General features: G+C 54.8%; 2 protein-coding genes across 4 annotated transcripts; one reads left to right on the top strand and one right to left on the bottom strand.

The window, feature by feature from the left end:
• Window positions 1–4: 4 nt before the first annotated feature.
• On the bottom strand, window positions 5–14,610 carry RNF31 (ring finger protein 31). 3 transcript variants are annotated; one of them, XM_077315595.1, is made up of 22 exons: window positions 14,167–14,610; window positions 13,521–13,675; window positions 13,112–13,258; window positions 12,626–12,781; window positions 12,470–12,529; window positions 11,896–11,965; window positions 10,999–11,179; window positions 10,102–10,471; window positions 9,165–9,434; window positions 8,255–8,518; window positions 7,737–7,919; window positions 7,425–7,637; window positions 6,992–7,165; window positions 6,661–6,759; window positions 6,423–6,512; window positions 3,276–3,390; window positions 2,311–2,429; window positions 2,066–2,179; window positions 1,855–1,912; window positions 1,361–1,457; window positions 921–1,095; window positions 5–793 (listed from the first exon to the last, which is right to left on the bottom strand). In XM_077315595.1, the coding sequence occupies exons 2-22, from the start codon at window positions 13,542–13,544 to the stop codon at window positions 719–721; spliced, it is 3,054 nt and encodes a 1,017-aa protein (XP_077171710.1). In that variant the 5' UTR covers window positions 13,545–13,675; window positions 14,167–14,610; the 3' UTR covers window positions 5–718. The 3 variants fall into 3 exon arrangements, with proteins under 3 accessions (XP_077171710.1, XP_077171709.1, XP_077171708.1); XM_077315594.1 differs by having other exon boundaries at window positions 13,521–13,696; XM_077315593.1 differs by lacking the exon at window positions 14,167–14,610 and having other exon boundaries at window positions 5–790; window positions 13,521–14,104.
• Window positions 14,611–14,762: 152 nt separating this feature from the next.
• LOC143826701 (proteasome activator complex subunit 2-like) lies at window positions 14,763–18,172 on the top strand. The gene is made up of 11 exons (XM_077315603.1): window positions 14,763–14,947; window positions 15,188–15,220; window positions 15,310–15,372; window positions 15,746–15,832; window positions 15,941–15,965; window positions 16,060–16,157; window positions 16,304–16,372; window positions 16,462–16,529; window positions 17,115–17,169; window positions 17,389–17,475; window positions 17,587–18,172. Exons 1-11 carry the CDS (start codon window positions 14,900–14,902, stop codon window positions 17,665–17,667), a joined length of 714 nt encoding a protein of 237 aa, XP_077171718.1. The 5' UTR covers window positions 14,763–14,899; the 3' UTR covers window positions 17,668–18,172.
• The last annotated feature ends 126 nt before the right edge of the window (window positions 18,173–18,298 follow it).

Consider the following 18,298-nt stretch of genomic DNA (forward strand, 5'->3'; position numbering starts at 1 on the left):
ATCAACAAGAGCACTTTTTTGTTTGTTTAAATCACAGAACAATTTATTGGGGGGGGTTTACATTTCCCAAAGATTGCAGATGAACACCTGGGAGCAGGTAAAAGATGTACAGGAACAAGAACAGTATAGAGTCAGGGAAACCCGGACCACAGCACAGAATTTTGTCCGATCACTGAATAATTTCTGGACGCCTCCTTTTTCCTGTCTGCGCCTATAAAAATCATTCTTATAAAATCCAGGAAACACATCCTTAAAACTATTCCAGAACTGGGTTTTGTAGACATTAAATTCCACCTCTTCGGTGCCCTCTCCCACAAGATCCTTCCAGCTTACAATGCGTGGCCGGGGCGGGGGCTTGCAATGTGCAAACAGGGTGTTTGAAACCATCAGGAGGCCTCTTCCTTCCCCAGCTCTCCCAAGAGGGGCCTGAATATTCGCTGAGAAGATGGTGGTGGGGAAGGGCAATCATGGCGAATTTTAGTGGAGGCAAACGTCATCTATTCAGACCCCTCCTTGTACTTACACCACCCCTGCAACCTCCACCTAGTGGATACGGGGGTGTTCAAATTGCATCCTGGACCCTCAAGAGTAAAGACACTCCAAAATGTTAACCACTACTTCAGAACATCCACTCCCACCAAACTCCACTTCTGCAGATCTCTGTTATTTCCCTCCCTGATGAAGGGAGCCAAGATTGTGATTCTCAACCCCGTCCAGGCTAATGCAGCCCTCGGGCATCGGTCTTCTGCCTGCGTGGGATTTTCGGGCCCAGCCCCACCTCGTCCATTAGCTTCTGCAGCAGGTTGGATTAAAAAAGAAAAGAAAAAGAGGTCAGCCAAGTGGGTGACCTTGTTTGGCTTTCCCAGGACCCCCCAATCAAAATCCCCCTCCCCATTTGCAACTAGGGAACCCCGTTTCACCTTGATCAAGCGCCCAGCGTAGGAGTCGTCCTCTTCGGTGGGTCCCTGTGGTGGCAGCTGAACAGCTGGGAGGTGTCTCTGCCAGACCAGCTCGACTTCCTGCAGATTGTAGAGGACAGCCGGGTCGAGAGAATAGCTGTTGATGAGGTTGACCAGATACTCCTTGTAGTGTGCCCTGGGCGGGTGGGTGGGAAGAGACGGAAAGAGGTGAAGAGCCTCTTGTGGGGAAGGGCCATAGCTTAGTGCTAAAGAATCTGACTGGCGTGCAGAAGGCCCCCGGGTTCAATCCCCGGCATCTCCAGTTAAAGGATCAGGTAGGAGGTGGGATATGAAGAATACCCTGCAGGGAGCATCGAAGGAGATGTGTATTTAGCACAGTCAGATTAGGAACTTCCCCCAGGGCTTCCCAATCCGCAACGCCCCACCGAGGTGCTACTCACTGACAAAGGCCAGCATATCCGGCTTGGGTCTCCCTCCCACAAGGTTCGTCCTTCAGTCCCGCCACGGTCTCCTTCTGCTCCATCACTTGGCACCCCCCTGCAGGAGAAAGAAATCAAGACCATCGTTTGGAAGGCCCCACACCCCCCAAAAAAGGCTTAACTTGGAACTGCAGTTGTCTCTTGGAGGTGGGGATGTTTGGCTTGTGCGTGACATGGATTAAGATCGCAGGGAGAGGTTCTCCTGGCTTCACCACCAATCGAGGAAGCCCCCCCTGCCCCCCCGGTGAGCACAAGAGAGAAGGCCGTTTTGGTGGTGGCCCCAAGATTACAAAACCCCCTCAGAGTGGTGCTTGGGCCCCCCTCACTGTCGGTCTCCAGGAGGAGAATTGAAGACAGATTTATTTAGAACGGCCGATGCCTGACTCGGTTTTTATTTATCGCAAGTCCTCGCTGGAGATTTTAAACCGTGACTCAGAGCAACCTTCAGCACTCACCTCCAGTGTTCGGGCGGGTCCCGGCGGGCGGATCGGTGTTGAACACGACTCCATTATCCTGGGATGGGGAGGTGTCGAGCATGAGATTCGGACGGTCCCTTCTGACCTCCCATCGCCAGCCCCACCTCCCCCCTTCCTCCCCGTTCCCTCAGTGGCAGGCCTGGCTTCCCTCTGGCCCCTCTTCCCTGCCCCCCCCCCATAAGACACTCACCTGCAAGAGCCGCTGCAGACGACGGACATCCCAGTCCCGCAGGTAGAAGAGGCAGTCGCGGGGGTGGTGGGCGTGCAGGGACAGCTTGATGGAGCATCCGGGGAGTGGGCATTTCTGGGGGGGGGGGACGGAGAAGAGGGTGAGGCCGGGCAGCTGGGGGCAGCACAGACACACGCCGAGCTCAGCGGACCCCGATGCCTGCCTGCCCCGTCCCCCGAAGGCACCCCCCTCTCCGCAGCGCTTACGTTCTTCGCATGGAACACGCTGTAGCAGCCGCTGCAGAAGTGGTGCCGGCACTGGGTGCAGTGGAAGTGCATGCAGCCGCCCCGGGCCAGGGCGTACGAGAACTTGCAGTTGGGGCAAGCTGGTCGGGGAACAAGAGAGGAGGTCAGGAAGGCGGGGGACCCCCCCCCCCGCACACACTGGCACCCCACCCCAAGGCATTATGGGAGGAGGGGGCCTGAGTTGTCTGTCCCAGGAGTGCAGAAAAGAGCGGGCTTTATGTACCAGGCTTTTTCCTACCCGAAGGAACCTCAAAAGTGGCTTACAATCGCCTTCCCTTCCTTTTCTCACGACAGATACCCTGTGAGATAGGTGAGGACGGGAGAGCTCCGAGAGAACTGTGACAGGCCCCACATCACTCCAGAAGGCTTCACGTGTCCCAAGGTGACTTTCAATCGCCTACCTTTCCTCTCCCAACAACAGACACCCTGTGAAGCCTGGCCAGGGATTCTGGTTTTTTGAAGGGTGGCCTTATCTGGGCATGGAATTGGGAGTCGCTGTGGGTGGGCCGGTAGTTGTAAGCTTCCTGCCTTCTGCAGCGGGTTGGACTAGATGACCCTGGAGGTCCCTTCCAACTCTATGATTCTAAAAAGGCGAGGCTGAGAGTTCTACGAGAACTGGCACTGACCCAAGGTCACCCAGCTAGCTGCACGTGGAGGAGTGGGGAATCAACCCCAATTCTCCAGGACTGAGGCCACTGTTTCTAACCACAAAGCCGAGGTGGCTAGGATGATCTGCTTAATCTGGGACCTGGGGGGGGGGTTCTAATCCCTCCCCACCCTCCGCCATTGAATCCTGCTGGATAATCTTTGACCTGTCCCATCCTCTCAGCCTGATCTACCTCACAGGGCTGTTGTGCAGATAAAACAGACAAGAGGAGAAGGGCGCGCCTCTCCCTGTGCCCTGGAACCGTGGAAACCAATCTCACCAATGCCATTCTCCTGCAGGTACGCAGCCAAGCCCTGAGCCTGGTATTCGGGGTCGTTGGTCCGCTTCCACTCCTGGAAACCTTCGCAAGAGAGGCCTTGGTGTTGCGGCTCCCACTGGCCGGGGGAAGAGGAAGCGAGAGCAGGCGTCAGGAAGAGCCAACAATCTCCCCCCCCCCCCACGGCTTCCCTCCACAGCAGAAGAAACCAGGTGTGGAGAAAAGATAAGGTTTTGTCGGTGTATGCAGGAGCAAGCACAATGTCAATGTTTCCTGTTTCATAAAGGGGGGGAAAGTCCAGCCATTTAGACGCTGTGAATAAACACTGACGTAAGGCAGACCTGAGCAAAATCCTCCTAAGGAAGGCGTGGGGAAAGACCGGCATGCCGGCCAAGCCATTAGGCAAAATGCTCTCTTCCCGAAAGCAGCAGTGATATCATTGCTCCAGGGAGTTCTACAAGCTCAAGACACTGATCCGAAAATTGATCCAAACGCTGATGTCATCGCACCCGATTCAGCTGGAATCTGATTAGCTCAACCAGATCAGTAAGAAATTGTAAGTCAGCACAACATGGTTTGGTATTCTCTCAAATACCAAATGGATCGCAGAAGTCATGTTTTTCTTTTCGTCTCTGTGTCCGGCAGGGTGTTCTGTTTTGTTTTTAATCTCCGCTTTCACTCTAGGAGCTCAGGGCAGAATAGATGGCTTTCCTTTCCCCATTTTCTCCACCCAACAACCCTGTAGGGTAGGGTTAAGCCAAGAATATCTGACTGGCGCAAGTCACCCAGGGACAGGGTTCCTATCTACATGCTTAAGGCGGGAGACTTAATTAGGGGGTGAATGGGCAGAAATGGGCCTGGGGTGGTGGGAGAGGGGGGGGGAAGTGTCCTGGGGAGAAAAAGTTAAAAGAACAATTAGGCCTTGTCAACTGACAGGACATCTTGACTATAGAGTTTTGGTGATTCCTAGAGTGACCGTGTCACTTTGGGGTAGCTCTGGGAATCGCCAAGGACTCCATGGTCACAACTTCCCGTAAGCTGACCAGACCTTGTTATTCTTTTTTCTCCTGAGATGCTGCCTCCCCCCAAAACCCTCCCACTGCTTGCCAAGCACTGCCTGGCAGCTTTACCCAATGAGTTCCAGGGTGTGAGGGTTCTCGTGGCCCCGTCTAACAGGGTCCAATGACCTTCTACTGCATGATTGCAATTAGAACATTATGGATAACAGGAGTTACTAATGACCAGGATTAATGAAGACATCTTCTGTAAACAGACAAACTGCCCCTCCCCTTCCCATACAAAGTATAATGGGACAGGTGTATGTGTCAGAGGCTTGTCACAAAACAGGCAGTGTTAAGGCAGTTCCCACACTCTAGGTCCGCCCCCTGTTCCCGCAGCCAGGTGCCGGGGGGCTCTATCTGTCCCCAGCCGGCAAGGACTCATAAAAAAGCCAAATTGCTGAGATGGGCCACAGTTTCCCTAAACAGTTTAATGATGGAGGAAAACCCGTTAGCACAAGACCAGAGGGTACATCTCAAGATCCACCATGACCCAAGGCCCAGTTAAGACTTCCCAGCACAATAACTGAACAATGATGAAGCTAAAACGTCAGCCTAGAAATAGGCAGGCCTAATTTAAGGTAAGGGGTACATTGTTTCACATTCCTACCAGGGAGAAAGTCAAGGTGAGACATGAGGTCAATAAATAATTTTTAAAAAATTTAAAAACCCTTTCAAAAAGGGACAAGTCTAGCCCAGAACAATCTTCGGCTGTGCCTTAGATTGCAGGAATCTTCCTTGTGCTGGGCATCCACTAAACAGACCCAGATCATGCGCTGACTCCAACAAATAATTTTTGGGCTATACCTGAAACTGCAGGATTAAGGTCCTATTTAGAGGCTGGTTTTGGCTTGGCTCAAGAAACGCTTCCAACTTGCAAGCAATAATTCAGGCAACAAAAGATTTAAAAAAAGTCTGCATTCTCTCTAAACAAAAGATTACTCCCTACACAAATGTCCTTCCAAACTGATAAACTTGTTTTACCGTTCTTGCATTTCCTTTTGCATCTGCCGTACCTCAAGGACTGTCTTTTCATCTTCCAAGGAGAACGTGTGGGAGTTCTACTTCCCAGCGCAAAGAGACAAATGGCTCCGTTTTGATCTTTTTGACTTCTAACATCCATTTGTATTTAAAGATTGATTTCCCCCCCCCCCCCACCACCACCACCAAAAATCCTTTCAGACCATCTCTAATGGCTCTGTAAGAGCCGGGTTCGGCGAAGAATGCCACTCTGCCTGTTCTGTTGGGACTCAAGGTGGGGCCCAGAATTAATGGCTTGCGAGGGGACTTTCCAAGCAGCCTCAAACGGAAAGTGAAAACGTTGACTCGGGAATAAATTAATCAACGAGATATCTGAATAACTTCCTGGAGAGCCCTGGGAAAACAATACCAGGTTAAATAAATGAGCAATAAGAAGAAGAAAGAAGAAGAAGAAGAAGAGTTGGTTCTTATATGCCGCTTTTCCCTACCCGAAGGAGGCTCAAAGCGGCTTACAGTCGCCTTCCCATTCCTCTCCCCACAACAGACACCCTGTGGGGTGGGTGAGGCTGAGAGAGCCCTGATATTCCTGCTTGCTCAGAACAGTTTTATCAGTGTCGTGGCGAGCCCAAGGTCACCCAGCTGGTTGCATGTGGGGAGCGTAGAATCGAACCCGGCATGCCAGATTAGAAGTTCGCACTCCTAACCACTACACCAAACTGGCTTTTGGATTGTCAGCTCTGGCATGAGGAATTCCTGCCAACGTGTAGGTTGAGAGAGGGGGGGGCAAGGCCTCCGCTGGGTAAAATACCACAGAGTCCTCCCTCCAAAGAAGCCATTTTCTTCTGGACAAGTGATCTCCATCATCTGGGGATTGATTATAAACCTGGGGGTCACCTGCCCCAAACCTAATGAGGGAGACCGTATTGGGGTGAATCACCCCCTCACCCGGCTGACCCAGCCCTCTCCGAGACACACCCCACGTAGGCACAAGGCCTCCATTCCACGGGTTCGTCCCCCAGCCCGGCCCCCTTGCGGACCCCCGACCACAAGCCCTTCATGTCGTGATTCAGGGTCCCCCCTGCTCCCCCCACCAGCCCCACACCGCACTGACCGGCCGCCTGCACTGGACACAGAAGCTTTTCCGGCACTGCGGACATTTCGCTTCCAGCTGTTCCGACTCGTAGATGAATCCGAAGGAACACTAGAGAGGAGGGGACAGCGGGACGGGGATTACAAAACACAGAACCCCACTCAGCAAGGGCCATCAATTCCAGGGTGGGGTGGGGGGATTAGAAACTACTTGGCAGCACATAACGGCGCCCGCCCCCCCCCCCCCGGCCCTCACTTACATGCGTACACCACTGAAATTTGGGGTCGCGCATGAGCACTCTCTCGGTCAGTTTCTTGTGGAAGAGTTCGTACGTTTCGGTGTCTAGACAGCTGCGTAGCTGGGGGGGAAAGAAGCAGAGAGAGCAGAGAGAGTAGGGGATGAGGTGGGTGGTGCTCAGCTTGCTTTTTCTTTTAAGGACAGAAAGGAGGAAGGGAACCATCGGTCGCTCCATCCCCACGGAAGGGAGGAGTAACTGTGGGTTTGCAGGGAGGTCGGCTCTAGACCAGGGGTCCCCAATCTTTCTTGAGCCAGCAGACATCTTAGGCTGGGGGTGGAAGCTGGGCGGGCACCTGGATGTCGAGGGTGGAGAAGTAACTCAGGAGCTCCCGTTCGTCGCTGATCTCCGGCTCAGAGCAAGCCGGGCACACCAAGTCCGTGATGTGCTTCTCCTTCACGGCGATGGTGAAGTGCTGGGCAAAGCACTCGGGGCAGATGGTGCATTCACACGACGTCAGCGATTGCATCTGCCGGGGGAGAAGGCAGCGGCCGTCAAAAGGAGCAAGGGCCGACCCCCCCAAACCAGCTTTATTTATTGAAATTGTTCGTGTGCCTCCTTTCCACCCAGCGAGAGCCGAAAAGGCAGGGAACAACGCGACTCTCAACCCCAACACCAAGCAGGATATCAAGCCAAGTTCAGAAACAAGATTCCCTGCCTTTCCTCCAGCCCTGGATCCATTAACCCCCCACGGCAAAGCCTCTGGATCCCAGCGCGTTGCCACCGACCTTGTTGCGTGGCAGGGCCCAGCTGCAGACGGCGCATTCCCAGCTCAGCAGGCGCTTGATGAAGTCCCGGCTGGGAGACGCCTTCACGGCCTCCACGATGTCCGCCAGCTCCCAGCCGCCTTCGCTCGGCTTCTCCAGCATCAGCGAAACCACCAGCTCTGCGCGGCCCCAGCTGGGCAGGGAGAGGGAAGCCAGGAGACGCCGCAGGAGAGCCTGGAGAGGAGAGCCGCAGCAGAGCCGTGGGCAAGAGCCGCAGAAGGGGGGGGGACACGCTCGCCCGAAGTCCCCCTGCCCCCGCCTTCCGGGCCTCACCTGCCGGTCGGGGCTGTTGAAGTCGAGGGGGGGCTCTTCGCTCTCCCACAAGCGCAGGTGGAAGGGCTCCAGGCGCTGCCGCTGAAGCTGCACCAGGGCTTGCCAGAGGTCACCCTTGTTCTGGTAGAGGGCCTGCAGCACGGGGCCCCGCTCCGCAAAGCCCAGCGCCTTCAGCTCCCGGACCTGCTCGGGGAAAGGGCAGTCAGGGCAAGAGCCGGCACACGCCGAGGCGTAAGGAGCAGGGTTGCCAGCTCCACGGGGGAAATTCCTGGAGGCCTGGGGGGTGAAACCTGGGTGGAAAGCTCCACCCACTGAGTAGGCTCCTCCCACAAAATCCCGGCTCCCTCCAGCCAGTTCCGTCCTAAGCCCCTCCTCTTCCTCCGGTTTCTTAACAGGCCCCTTCCGCATCATCCCTTTAAACCTCCCCGCGTTTCCCTTGAAACCCTTCCGCCCGAGGGCTGTTTCTTGGCTTGGGATCCCAGCCCCCCCCACCCCCCCCATGCACCTCCAGGGCTGACCTTGCTACGGCGGGCGGCGAGGCATCGGCTAACGGCTTCATCCGTGTCCCCCTGGCTCTCCATCCAGGCCGTCTGGGCTTCCTGGTAGGTCATCGCGCCCAGGCCGCCCCCCGGCTCTTCCACCCCTCGCTGCGTGGCCATCTCCGCCACCTCTTCCAGGACACCAGGGAGCTCCGAATTCAGCCAGGCCAGAGGGATCTCCGTCCCCGAGTAGCGCACGGCGGCAGCCACCATCTCGGGGACCACGCCCACGGCCTCCGCTTCCTGGGGCGGGGGAGACAGGACATGAGATTGTGGCCCATTGGCGGCAGGGTGGGCGTGCCCTAAAGAGGGGAAGGAAGCAGGGGGCCACGGAGAATGTCGGATTAGGGACCTGCAGGGCTACCACACCACCATGGTCATTAGGACAGTCCTGTTCTATAGAACAGGGGTAGTCAACCTGTGGTCCTCCAGGTGTCCATGGACTACAATTCCCATGAGCCCCTGCCAGCCTGCTATAGAAGGCTGCCTGCGAGTGGAAGGTTATATTCTCCCCAGGCCAGGAAGCAAGGGCAAAACGTCTTTGCTACAAGTTTGGAATTATTTTCACAGGGCATCCTGGGAAATAAAAGGGTATGGAAACTTGAAAGGCCTCAGGAGGGAAGCTGTTTTTTATATCCCGCTTTTCACTTCTCAAAGGTGTCTCAAAGGGGCCTTGCTCTCCCCGCAACAGACACTCTGTGAAGTAGGTGTGGCTGGGAGAGCTCTGGTAGAACTGCTGTTAGAACAGCTCTAACAAGACTGTTAGAGCCCAGGGTCACCCAGCTGGCTGCGTGTGGAGGGGCGGGGAATCAAACTCGGCTTGCCGCTCTGAACCACTACGGGCGCAGAAAGCTGCGCAGGGAACCCCCCTTCCCGGGGGCGGCCTCACCCTGATCATGGCGACGATCTTCTGGCCGTCCTCTCGCAGCTTCTCCTGCCTCCGATGTTCGGCCTCCTCTTGGGAGAGGGACTTTGACGGACACTTTGGTTCTGGCTTGACATCGGCGGGCTCTTTCTGGGGCTTTTCCTCCCCCTCCGGCTTGCAGATCAGCGGTGCGGGTTTACAGTCACCTCGCTGGCTGGTGCGGTTACATATTTCGCACACCCGGCTGGGGATGTGGTTCCAGAAGGTGCAGTGCTCACACTGCCAGCCGGGGAGCTGCGGAGAAGAAGGGGAGAGTTGCGAGACGCGACGGAGAGCGGAGAGGCACCGAACATCACTGGGGGCGGAGCCTGCCCGAAAAGGGCTGCCCCCCCCCTTGCCCTCATTCACGCTGGACAGAGCCTTGTGCTGTGGTGACGGCTGCTACAAAAACATTTTTAAAAATCTCCACAGCCAATCAAATCTTCGGTGGCCAATCAGAGGCGTTGCTGGGCCAAAGCCCCACCCATTTTCCTAAAAACACCCGACACACACCAAGGAAGACATCGACGGGTGCCCACGGGAAATATGTTGGAGACCCCTCTAGCCACAGGGAGGTCCGTGCTGTGATCAGTCTTTAAAAGGAATAAAAATCAGCCTGAACATGATACGTTGCCCAAGAAAGCTCTCCTCAGAATCCCCAAAGGATGATAGATGGCCAATGTAATTTCTCTTCGTAAATAAGCGATTTATGGCTCGATCTTGGCGCTGAAAATATATCCCGGGGCTAAACTAAACCCTCCCTCAAATTAAGCTGCAGGAACACAGGGAGAGCCCGGGACCAAAGATGGATTCCTGGAGATGCAAAACGAAATAAAGAAGCAAAAGAAAGTCACTAGGCCTCATGATCATGGAAGGGAAGTGAGGGGCGTTGGGCTCCCCTGGCTCAAGAGCACATTCTCACCTCTTCCGGCTGCAGCTCTGTCGGCTCCCCCCAGGCCACGAGGGGCTTGGCATCCCCCGTGCCCGGCCTCCCAGACAGCCGGGGTCTCTCGCACACCGCGCACAACACCGTGGACGGCTCGTTCTCGAAGGTGCACGACTGGCACGACCACTGCCCCCGGGCCATCTGGTCCTCGGGAGTGAGGCTGACGGGTATCTTGCAGCCCCGGGGGCGGTCGCAGGCCACGCACAGCACGGAGCGGGCATCGTTGAGGGTGCGGCAGGCGGCACAAAACCAGGCCGGGCGCGGGGGTGGCGGCTGGGCAGGCAGGCTACGCCACCCTTCCATCGGCGGGGGGAAAGACGCTGCATCGGTGGTCACCGTGGAGAGGCTGGAAGAGGAAGGACGGTTCGGTGAAGCAGAGTTTGAACTTTTATCTGTAGCGGCCAACTGAGTTGAAGAGAGTAACGCCAAATCCGACCTTCCCGCCATACATTCCGCACAAGCTTTTTGAAGGGCCCAGTTCACCCTAAAGCCGGGATCTCCAACTTGGTGCCCGTGGGCCCACTGTGGAACTGCTGACACATTTCGGGACATCCCCCAGCAGTTTTTAGAAAGTGGGCAAGGCCGTGAGAGACTTTCGCCTGACCGGAGAGACTTTTGCCTGGCTGTGCAAATTGTTGGGTCACGAAAGGTTTGGGACCTCGGTCCTACAACCTTACCCGATGCAGCCTGCATAGATCTTCAGTTGTTTCATGCGCAGGACAGCCAAACCCCGATCCTAAAGCCACGAGCCCCTAGCCTCCACGACTACACTTGCAATCTCACAGGGTGCCCTGCCTCGCCGAGACCTCTGCCACGGGGAAGGCGTGATTGCAGGGACGGCTCAGATAAAAACAGATCTCGCCGATTTGCTACCTGGGTGGCAGCGTGTTCCGCCATGCTTTTTCCTTCAGGGACACCCGCTGGTGATGCTTCCGCGAGGGGTGCTTGTGGAAGAGGCGGTCGCAGTCCGGGCACAGAGACTGGGCGCAGGAGGGGCAGTGTAGCGAGGGGGGCTCCAAACCGCAAAGCAGGCAGGAATCCGGAGGCAGGTACTCTGTGCGTGGCGGGGCAGAGAAAAGTGGGGAAGAGATCAAGGCAATCGAGGTGTTTAGCCAAGGGAAGCCACCCCCTGCTGATGGTATATACAAGGGGTAGTCAAACTGTGGCCCGCCAGATGTCCATGGACTAGAATTCCCAGGAGCGAATGCTGGCAGGGGCTCATGGGAATTGTAGTCCATGGACATCTGGAGGGCCGCAGTTTGACTACCCCTGGTATATAACTTACGGAAAGGTTTTGCCATTCAGCATTTCCAAGTGCTGAGACCCTCTCAGAGGCACACGAGCATTTTTGGAGGGCGTGACAACCGGGCCCCCAACTCACCAAGCGTTAATGGAAAGGGGCCAGGGCGAGGTGAGGATTTTGTGCAGATTTGTAAAAAAAACATGGCTTCGGAAGCTCCTGCCAACACAGCCCACGGTGAGACTGGGGTAGGCGAAGGGTCAGAATTCCAAGTGTGTCCACAGCCTCAAAAAGATGGGGGGGGGGCCCTGCTCTATAGCGCCAAGGGTGAGAAGCTTAGTGTTAAGGAGTCCCAAGCTGGACCCAGAAGTTCCCAGATCAAGCAATAGACTTGTGTGTGTGTGAATGTGGGTGTGAAAAACTAGTGAGTTTTCTTTTAATCTAAAAAAAAAAAGTCGCAGGATCTCGAATGTCACACGCGGGAGTGCAGGGGTCATTGTTACTGCTAGCCCCTCTTTGCTTCACATTACCTGTGTGCGACAAAGCCGGGGCTGAGTGCAGGGGCGTGCGATCCGGTGCCACGTCTACCAGGAGGTTGCCCTGGGAAAGAGACAAGGACGAGGCCTATCCACACCAAGACCTCACACATTTTATTCATGACAGGTGGGGGGCTCAGCCCTTAAAGAGTGGCTCATGAGCAACTTATTTATTATGTCCTGTATTTACGCACCAAGTGGAGACTCCACAGCGGCTTACGTTGTCTTCGTCTCTTTCATTTTATCCCCACAACAACCCTGTGAGGTGGGTGAGGCTAAGAGCCCCAGTCCGACAATCTAACCGCCATGGCTCTCATAGCAAGCGAGACTGGCCGGAGATTCTGGTTTGCGGGGGAGGGGGGCATCATCTGGGCATGGAATTAGGGACACAGTAGGTGCGGTGAATTTCCTGCCTTCTGCTGGGGGTTGGACTAGATGACCCACAGGGGGCTGAAGGTCCCTTCCAACTCTGATTCAATGACATGGCCTTTTGCAGACCGGGGGAAATGGTGTACACCCACCAGCTCCGGCTGGGCCCACTGTTCTCCTTCCCCATTCCTTTGCTCACCTCTAAGCTGTTCCCCTCCTGCATCAACTCCTGCAGAACCCGAGGGTCGGGGTGGTTGTCCTAAAAGGTTAAAAAAAAAAGAAACGAAAGAACAGGATGAAGCATCTCCCAGCATGCCTCTTCCCTCATCACCCTGGTCTGCCCCCCCCCCCATACCGAAAGGAGAAGGTTCAGCTCAGCCCGTAAGAGCATGATGTCCACCGTGATGGAGGCCACGCGGGGGATGTCCGGTTCCTGCAGGTGTTCAGGGAAGCAGAGCCCGTCGCTCTGTTCTTCCGAGTAGCCGTAGAGGCGAAGAACATCCCGCCCGCCCTGTCAGAAACGTGGAGGCAAAGAAAATTTGGAAGCAGGGCCTGGTTGGTGGTGGCCCCCTCCCCACAGAACCTAACCGAGGCTCGTTCTATGGGAATGTTTCAGAAAGATCTCAGGAGGAGGGGGGCTTCGATTCAGCCCGGTTTTTCTGCTGGAGGGGTCCAACAAAATAATTATGTTTAAATAGAAAATAAATAAAAGCTATATGGGGTTGGATGGAGGAGGCAGGAATGTCCTGCATGGTGCAGGGGGTTGGACTAGATGACCCACGAGGTCCCTTCCGACTCTAGGATTCTAGGATTCTATTCTAGGATTCTGCGTCCTTCTCACCTGGATGGTGTCCACCGTGTCCCGGAAAACGGGGTTGTTGAACTTGACCGTGCGCCAGAAACGGGGCTTGTGAGGGTTCAGGAGGTTACGCCCGTACTTCTCGAGGATGTTCAGAGCGGTCGAGATCGTCCTCAGATCCCTTTGGGTCTGGGAGAGAGAGAGGATTACGTTAATTGGAACTCCTTAAGCAAGGGGCTTCTCTTTTTCTTTAAAAAAAAAAAAAGAGTCTTCAGTAGGTACAAATTTCTGCACTACAGGCCAAAGTCCCACCGGCGAAGCTTTTCCTGGCGGGCATGGGAAATGCTTCCCCTGCATAGTTTCTAAAGCACAGGGATGGTTCTAGAGGAGGGGGAGTTGGGTCAGTCTCTGCCCCAACCCATTCCCAATCTCCCATTCAGCTCACCCTTACCTCTCCACGGGTGTTGGCCTGCATGATGCCCTTCACGTCAATCTCCTTGTACTTCTTGGCCAGGGGAAGGGGAATCTCCACCAGGCACTGCAAGGCTTCCTGGTTGAGATCCGAGGGGCTCCGGATCAGGGCTGTCACCAGCTGGTACCGAAGATCTGTGAATTCAGGCTCCATGGCTGCCCCGGGGGGGGGGGGAGGACCAAGAGAGGCGGGACACAGAAGATCAGGATCCTGGCTCACCAGACACCGAGGGGGGCATTTCCCCAAGGGGAGGCCTGCGTTTCTCCAGGGGTTTCTCACCCTCTTTACTTCCACCCCTGCAAGGGGCTACGGGGGCGAAGGAGGCGCGCTGCTCTCTCTGCAAAGTTTCCAGTCCCAAAACCAAGCAGCGGCGGCCCTGATTCCTTCACTGGATGCTGCCCCGCGCCTTCAACGAGACGCCCCCGCCAAGAAACACCCACCCAATCATTGCAGGGGTTGCATGAATCAATGGGGCGGGCCCCGCCTTCCACTTTCGCTTTCGCAGCCTTTTGCAAAACTTTGCACGAGTCCAATGGGCGGGTGGGGGGAGGGGGGTGCATCTAGTGTCAAAAAGAGAGAGGGGGGGGGTGAGGCTTCCTATCTGCAAAGAGGAGGGGGGGCTTACCTGTGGGGGGGCAGGTGTGGACCCCGAGTGCTCCCCCCTCCCTTTGGTGGAGCGAAACTTCCAACAGCTGGTGGCAGAAGTGCAAAGAGGAGGGAGGGGGGGGGCAGGAAATGAAGGCGCAAGATCCAGAAAAGAAAAAGAAACCAACCCCGCCAGGCCGGCCAAGAGAGACACCCGGAGACGGGGAGGAAGAACTGCACGCGCCCCGGCGGGCCCGGGGGAGAGGGGTCCTCTGAGCGCACGCAGAGTGCCGCAGCGGGGATCGAGGCTTGCAAGGCGGGATCCGCCGGAGGGGTTGATCCGGGCGCGTGTTAAACCCAGACTGACACCCCCCGCCTGCGTAGGAAGCGGCTGCAAAAGAATTAGGCGCCGGGGGAGGGGGGCAGGCGTGCACCTGAGAGGGAGGGGCAGATCTAAGGCCCTTGCATTCGTCCCCTGCAAAAGTTTTTTATTTTGCAAAAGTGTATTTGCAAAGGAGAGGGGTGGGTGGGTGGGAGGGAAAGGAAGGGGGGCTGCTTGGTGTCTTGCCCCCCCCCCGCAAAAATAACCCCCTGAAACTTGCTGGGGGGGGAGCAGGTGGAAGGGGGCGGGCGGGGGGCGGAACGTGGGAATGCGAAAGTGAAAACGAGCCGGGGGTTTTCAGCGCTCGCCGCGGTTCCGCCTTCGCCTCGTTCCGGGAAAAAGGACCACCGAAGCTGGTCGGACGCCCCCCCAGGACGACCCAAAAAAGGCCATGGCCAAAACCTCCTCCATCCAAGTCAGCGGCGAGACGCGCAAAAAGGTGGGGCGGGGGGAACTGGGGAGGGGGCCGGCTGGAGGCCGATTTCCAAAAAGAGACCTCCCTTCTTAGCTCCGGATGTCTGGCGCGTGAGGAGTCAGAAAGTGCGCCTCTGACCATGTGCAGAGTGCACTCTGGGCTCCTTGCTAAGCTCTGGGAATGCAGCCCCTCCTATTTGGATCTGGAGCCACGCCCCCCTGGCCCCAGAGATTTCTGTCCTTTACTTTCTTCTCTTCTTCCTAGATGACGGATTTCAGAGACTCCCTTGCTAAAGAGGTGGGTGACCTTCTGCTGCCTTTTCTCCCCTCCTTGCCTCTCCACATCCTCCCACCCTCTTAGATTTCTTTTTCTGTCTCCCCCGACAGGCAGAAGAACTTCTCTCCACCTTTTTACCTGCCAAAATAGTTCAGCTGGATCAGTTTTTGAAGGTAGGAGAACTCCGAGGTGTCTTGTTTTCTCGCCTCGCTTTGAGCTCTGATGGCCATCGCAGCCATGTGGGGCCTCCATATTCAGAAGCAGTGTACCTTTGAATGCCCTTTCCTGCAAGGCAATGAGGAAGCAAGGCTTTGTCTACTGCAGGGGTAGTCAAACTGCGGCCCTCCAGATGTCCATGGACTACAATTCCCAAGAGCCCCTGCCAGCATTTGCTGGCAGGGGCTCCTGGGAATTGTAGTCCATGGACATCTGGAGGGCCGCAGTTTGACTACCCCTGGCCTACTGCATCTTGCATGGTGGGTCTTCCAGGAGCACCGGACTAAGTCCAGTCTAATTCTGAAGGCCTCTTTATTCCCCTTTTTCTAGGAAGACAAACTGAACATTAAAGATTTGTCGGTCCTTCGTGCCCCTCTGGATATCCCCATCCCAGACCCCCCTCCCAAAGAGGATGAGGTGAGTCATTTAAACGGTCCTTTCCTCTCCATCCCCTAAAGATCCAGGAGCCAATACACCTGTAATGACAGGACATCTTCACATTGGGTTGGTTTGTTTCTTATACAGATGGAGACAGAGGAAGAGAAGGAAGGTGAGTGGGAACCAAATTTGGGGGAGGGGGTCAGTTCATGGGAGGGATTCTCTAAGCTCCATGGCCTTACCTCCACTTTGTCCCCTGTTCCCAGCCCCCAAATGCGGCTACCTTAAAGGGAACGAGTCCATTGTCTCCCTTTTGGACCGGGTCAAACCTGAAGTTCGGGAGTTCAGAGAGAAATGCATCTTGGTAAGTTGGCAACATGCAGAACCTCCCTCCTTCTGCCCTTAGACGGGCACTGCTATGAACATCTCCGTGGCAGTCTCTGTGGCTTGGGGGGTCGGTGAGCAATCCGGACCCTGTTCCCCAATCCCTTCCTCTTTGATCCCTGTCAGGTCGCTACCTGGATTCAGTACATGATCCCCAAAATAGAAGACGGCAATGATTTCGGGGTGGCTATTCAGGTAAGAGGCACCACGGCAGGCATTTGTGAAAGGGGTTTCTACTGTCCGTCCATCACACGCACCTCCTTTCCACCCCTTTCCTCCAACAGGAAAAGGTCCTGGAGCGGATCGTGGCCTTGAAGACTAAGGCGGAAGGCTTCCAGGCCACCATTGCCAAGTAAGCAGACAGAGGGGGTCATAGCGGAAAGAACACAGCGGAATACCAGGGGTAATGCTCCCCTCTAGGCATTCTTGGGGATAATGCTTATGGTTTGTTGGTTGTCTTGGCTGTTTGTTGAACAGAGAAATGGGACCTAAGTTAATCTGATGACTAAAATGCATGAATGCTGCAGAACAGCAGCCCCTCAACTTCCTGAGTTAGTGAGAACCTGTGGAATTTTGACACTCTGGTGGGCCCAGCCACAAAATGGGTGCCGCAGATTACCTTCGGTCACACAGTGAACCGAACAGCCAATCAGATCTCCATTGACCACTCAGAAGCTCCAAGAATATTTTAGCCCCACATAAACCTGCCCTCTTTCTAAAAACACTTGGCAGTTGCCTGGAAAGGTGTCAACAGGCACCATGGTAAACTGAGGCAGCCATATTGCAGATGGCTTAGCCTCCTAGGGCAGCCATTTTGTGGCTACTCCCATCGCACTCATAATTCTGAATGTGCCTACAGGCCCAAAGAGGACAATTATTGCAGATAAAAGTTTCTTGCTGTATGCATTGTAAGAACTGTCCCTGCTCTCTGTTCCAGATATTTCTTAGAGCGTGGTGATGCGGTGGCCAAGGCCTCCAAGGACACTCACGTGGTACGTAGCAGATGTTCTGCTCCCTCCCGTCAACCCTTTTCTGACCCAATCCAAAGTCTAACCGAAAATCCACCAGGAAGTGACACCTTTGATGTCTTCCTCCACCTTTCTTGGTTGCGATGCAGGAGTCCTAGAATTGTGATGTTCACCAGGAGAATAACACTGGGGCAACAAACATGCTTGAACCAGGATCCTTAGGCATTTCTTAATTTGTTGCAGATGGACTACCGGTGTCTCGTTCATGAGCGAGATGAGGCTGTCTACAGGGAAATCCAGATGATGGTGCTCGACATCCGTGGGTTTTATGTGAGCCGATTAGGCATTTTATTTATTTATTTATATTTCCATACCGCCCTCCCCTGAGGAAGGCAGGAAAGAGAGCATTCTCTTCATATTGCCCATGTTGTTTTGCTGCAGGCTGAGCTCTATCACATCCTGAGCAAAAATCTGGAGAAACTGACCAATCCCAAGGGCGAAGAGAAGCCATCGATGTATTGAGAGGCCTTCTTCGGTGAACTCTCTGACAACTGTTTCTGCCCTCATCTCCAAGGCAGCACGTAAAAAGAGGTTCTAGAGGGCAGAGAGATGTCTGCCTTTGCTGGCTTAGAAACAGATAACCGAATGAACCATACTGTGACTTGGGTTTTTTGACAGACCCTATGAAACAATGAAAATAAAGCTAGAGAAAAATACGCCTTATATTCCTGTTGTGGATTGTGGATTTTTTTCACTAGCTGCATCCCCAACTCCTCACCCCCCGATTTGTCTTTGATTCAGGAGCCAGTGTGAAGCTGATCTCTCAGTCTTTTCTTTGTCTGCACCCTAGCCAAGACAGGGTGGACTGGCTTTGCAATTCTGAGCAGCAGCGCACAAAAAGTATCCAGCAACCAAGGTGTAAAAAAAGATAGTTCTTATTTTGAGCTCTAAATCCTTATTCCTATGAAGGGCGTTGAAAAAATTGTGATGCTTTAAAGAGCTTATTCAATAAAAATGTCTCGTTTCACCAGCTGTCTGTTTCTTGTTCTTGGGGACCCACAGCCACTCTTCGGAAGGCTTAGGTCAGGGATCACCAACAGGCTGTCCACTGCCTCCTCCCCAAAGCAAAAAGTCAGTCCTATCTTGCTGCTCT

The sequence above is a fragment of the Paroedura picta genome, chromosome 16 (genome assembly GCF_049243985.1).
Source record: "Paroedura picta isolate Pp20150507F chromosome 16, Ppicta_v3.0, whole genome shotgun sequence".
NCBI lineage: Eukaryota > Metazoa > Chordata > Lepidosauria > Squamata > Gekkonidae > Paroedura > Paroedura picta.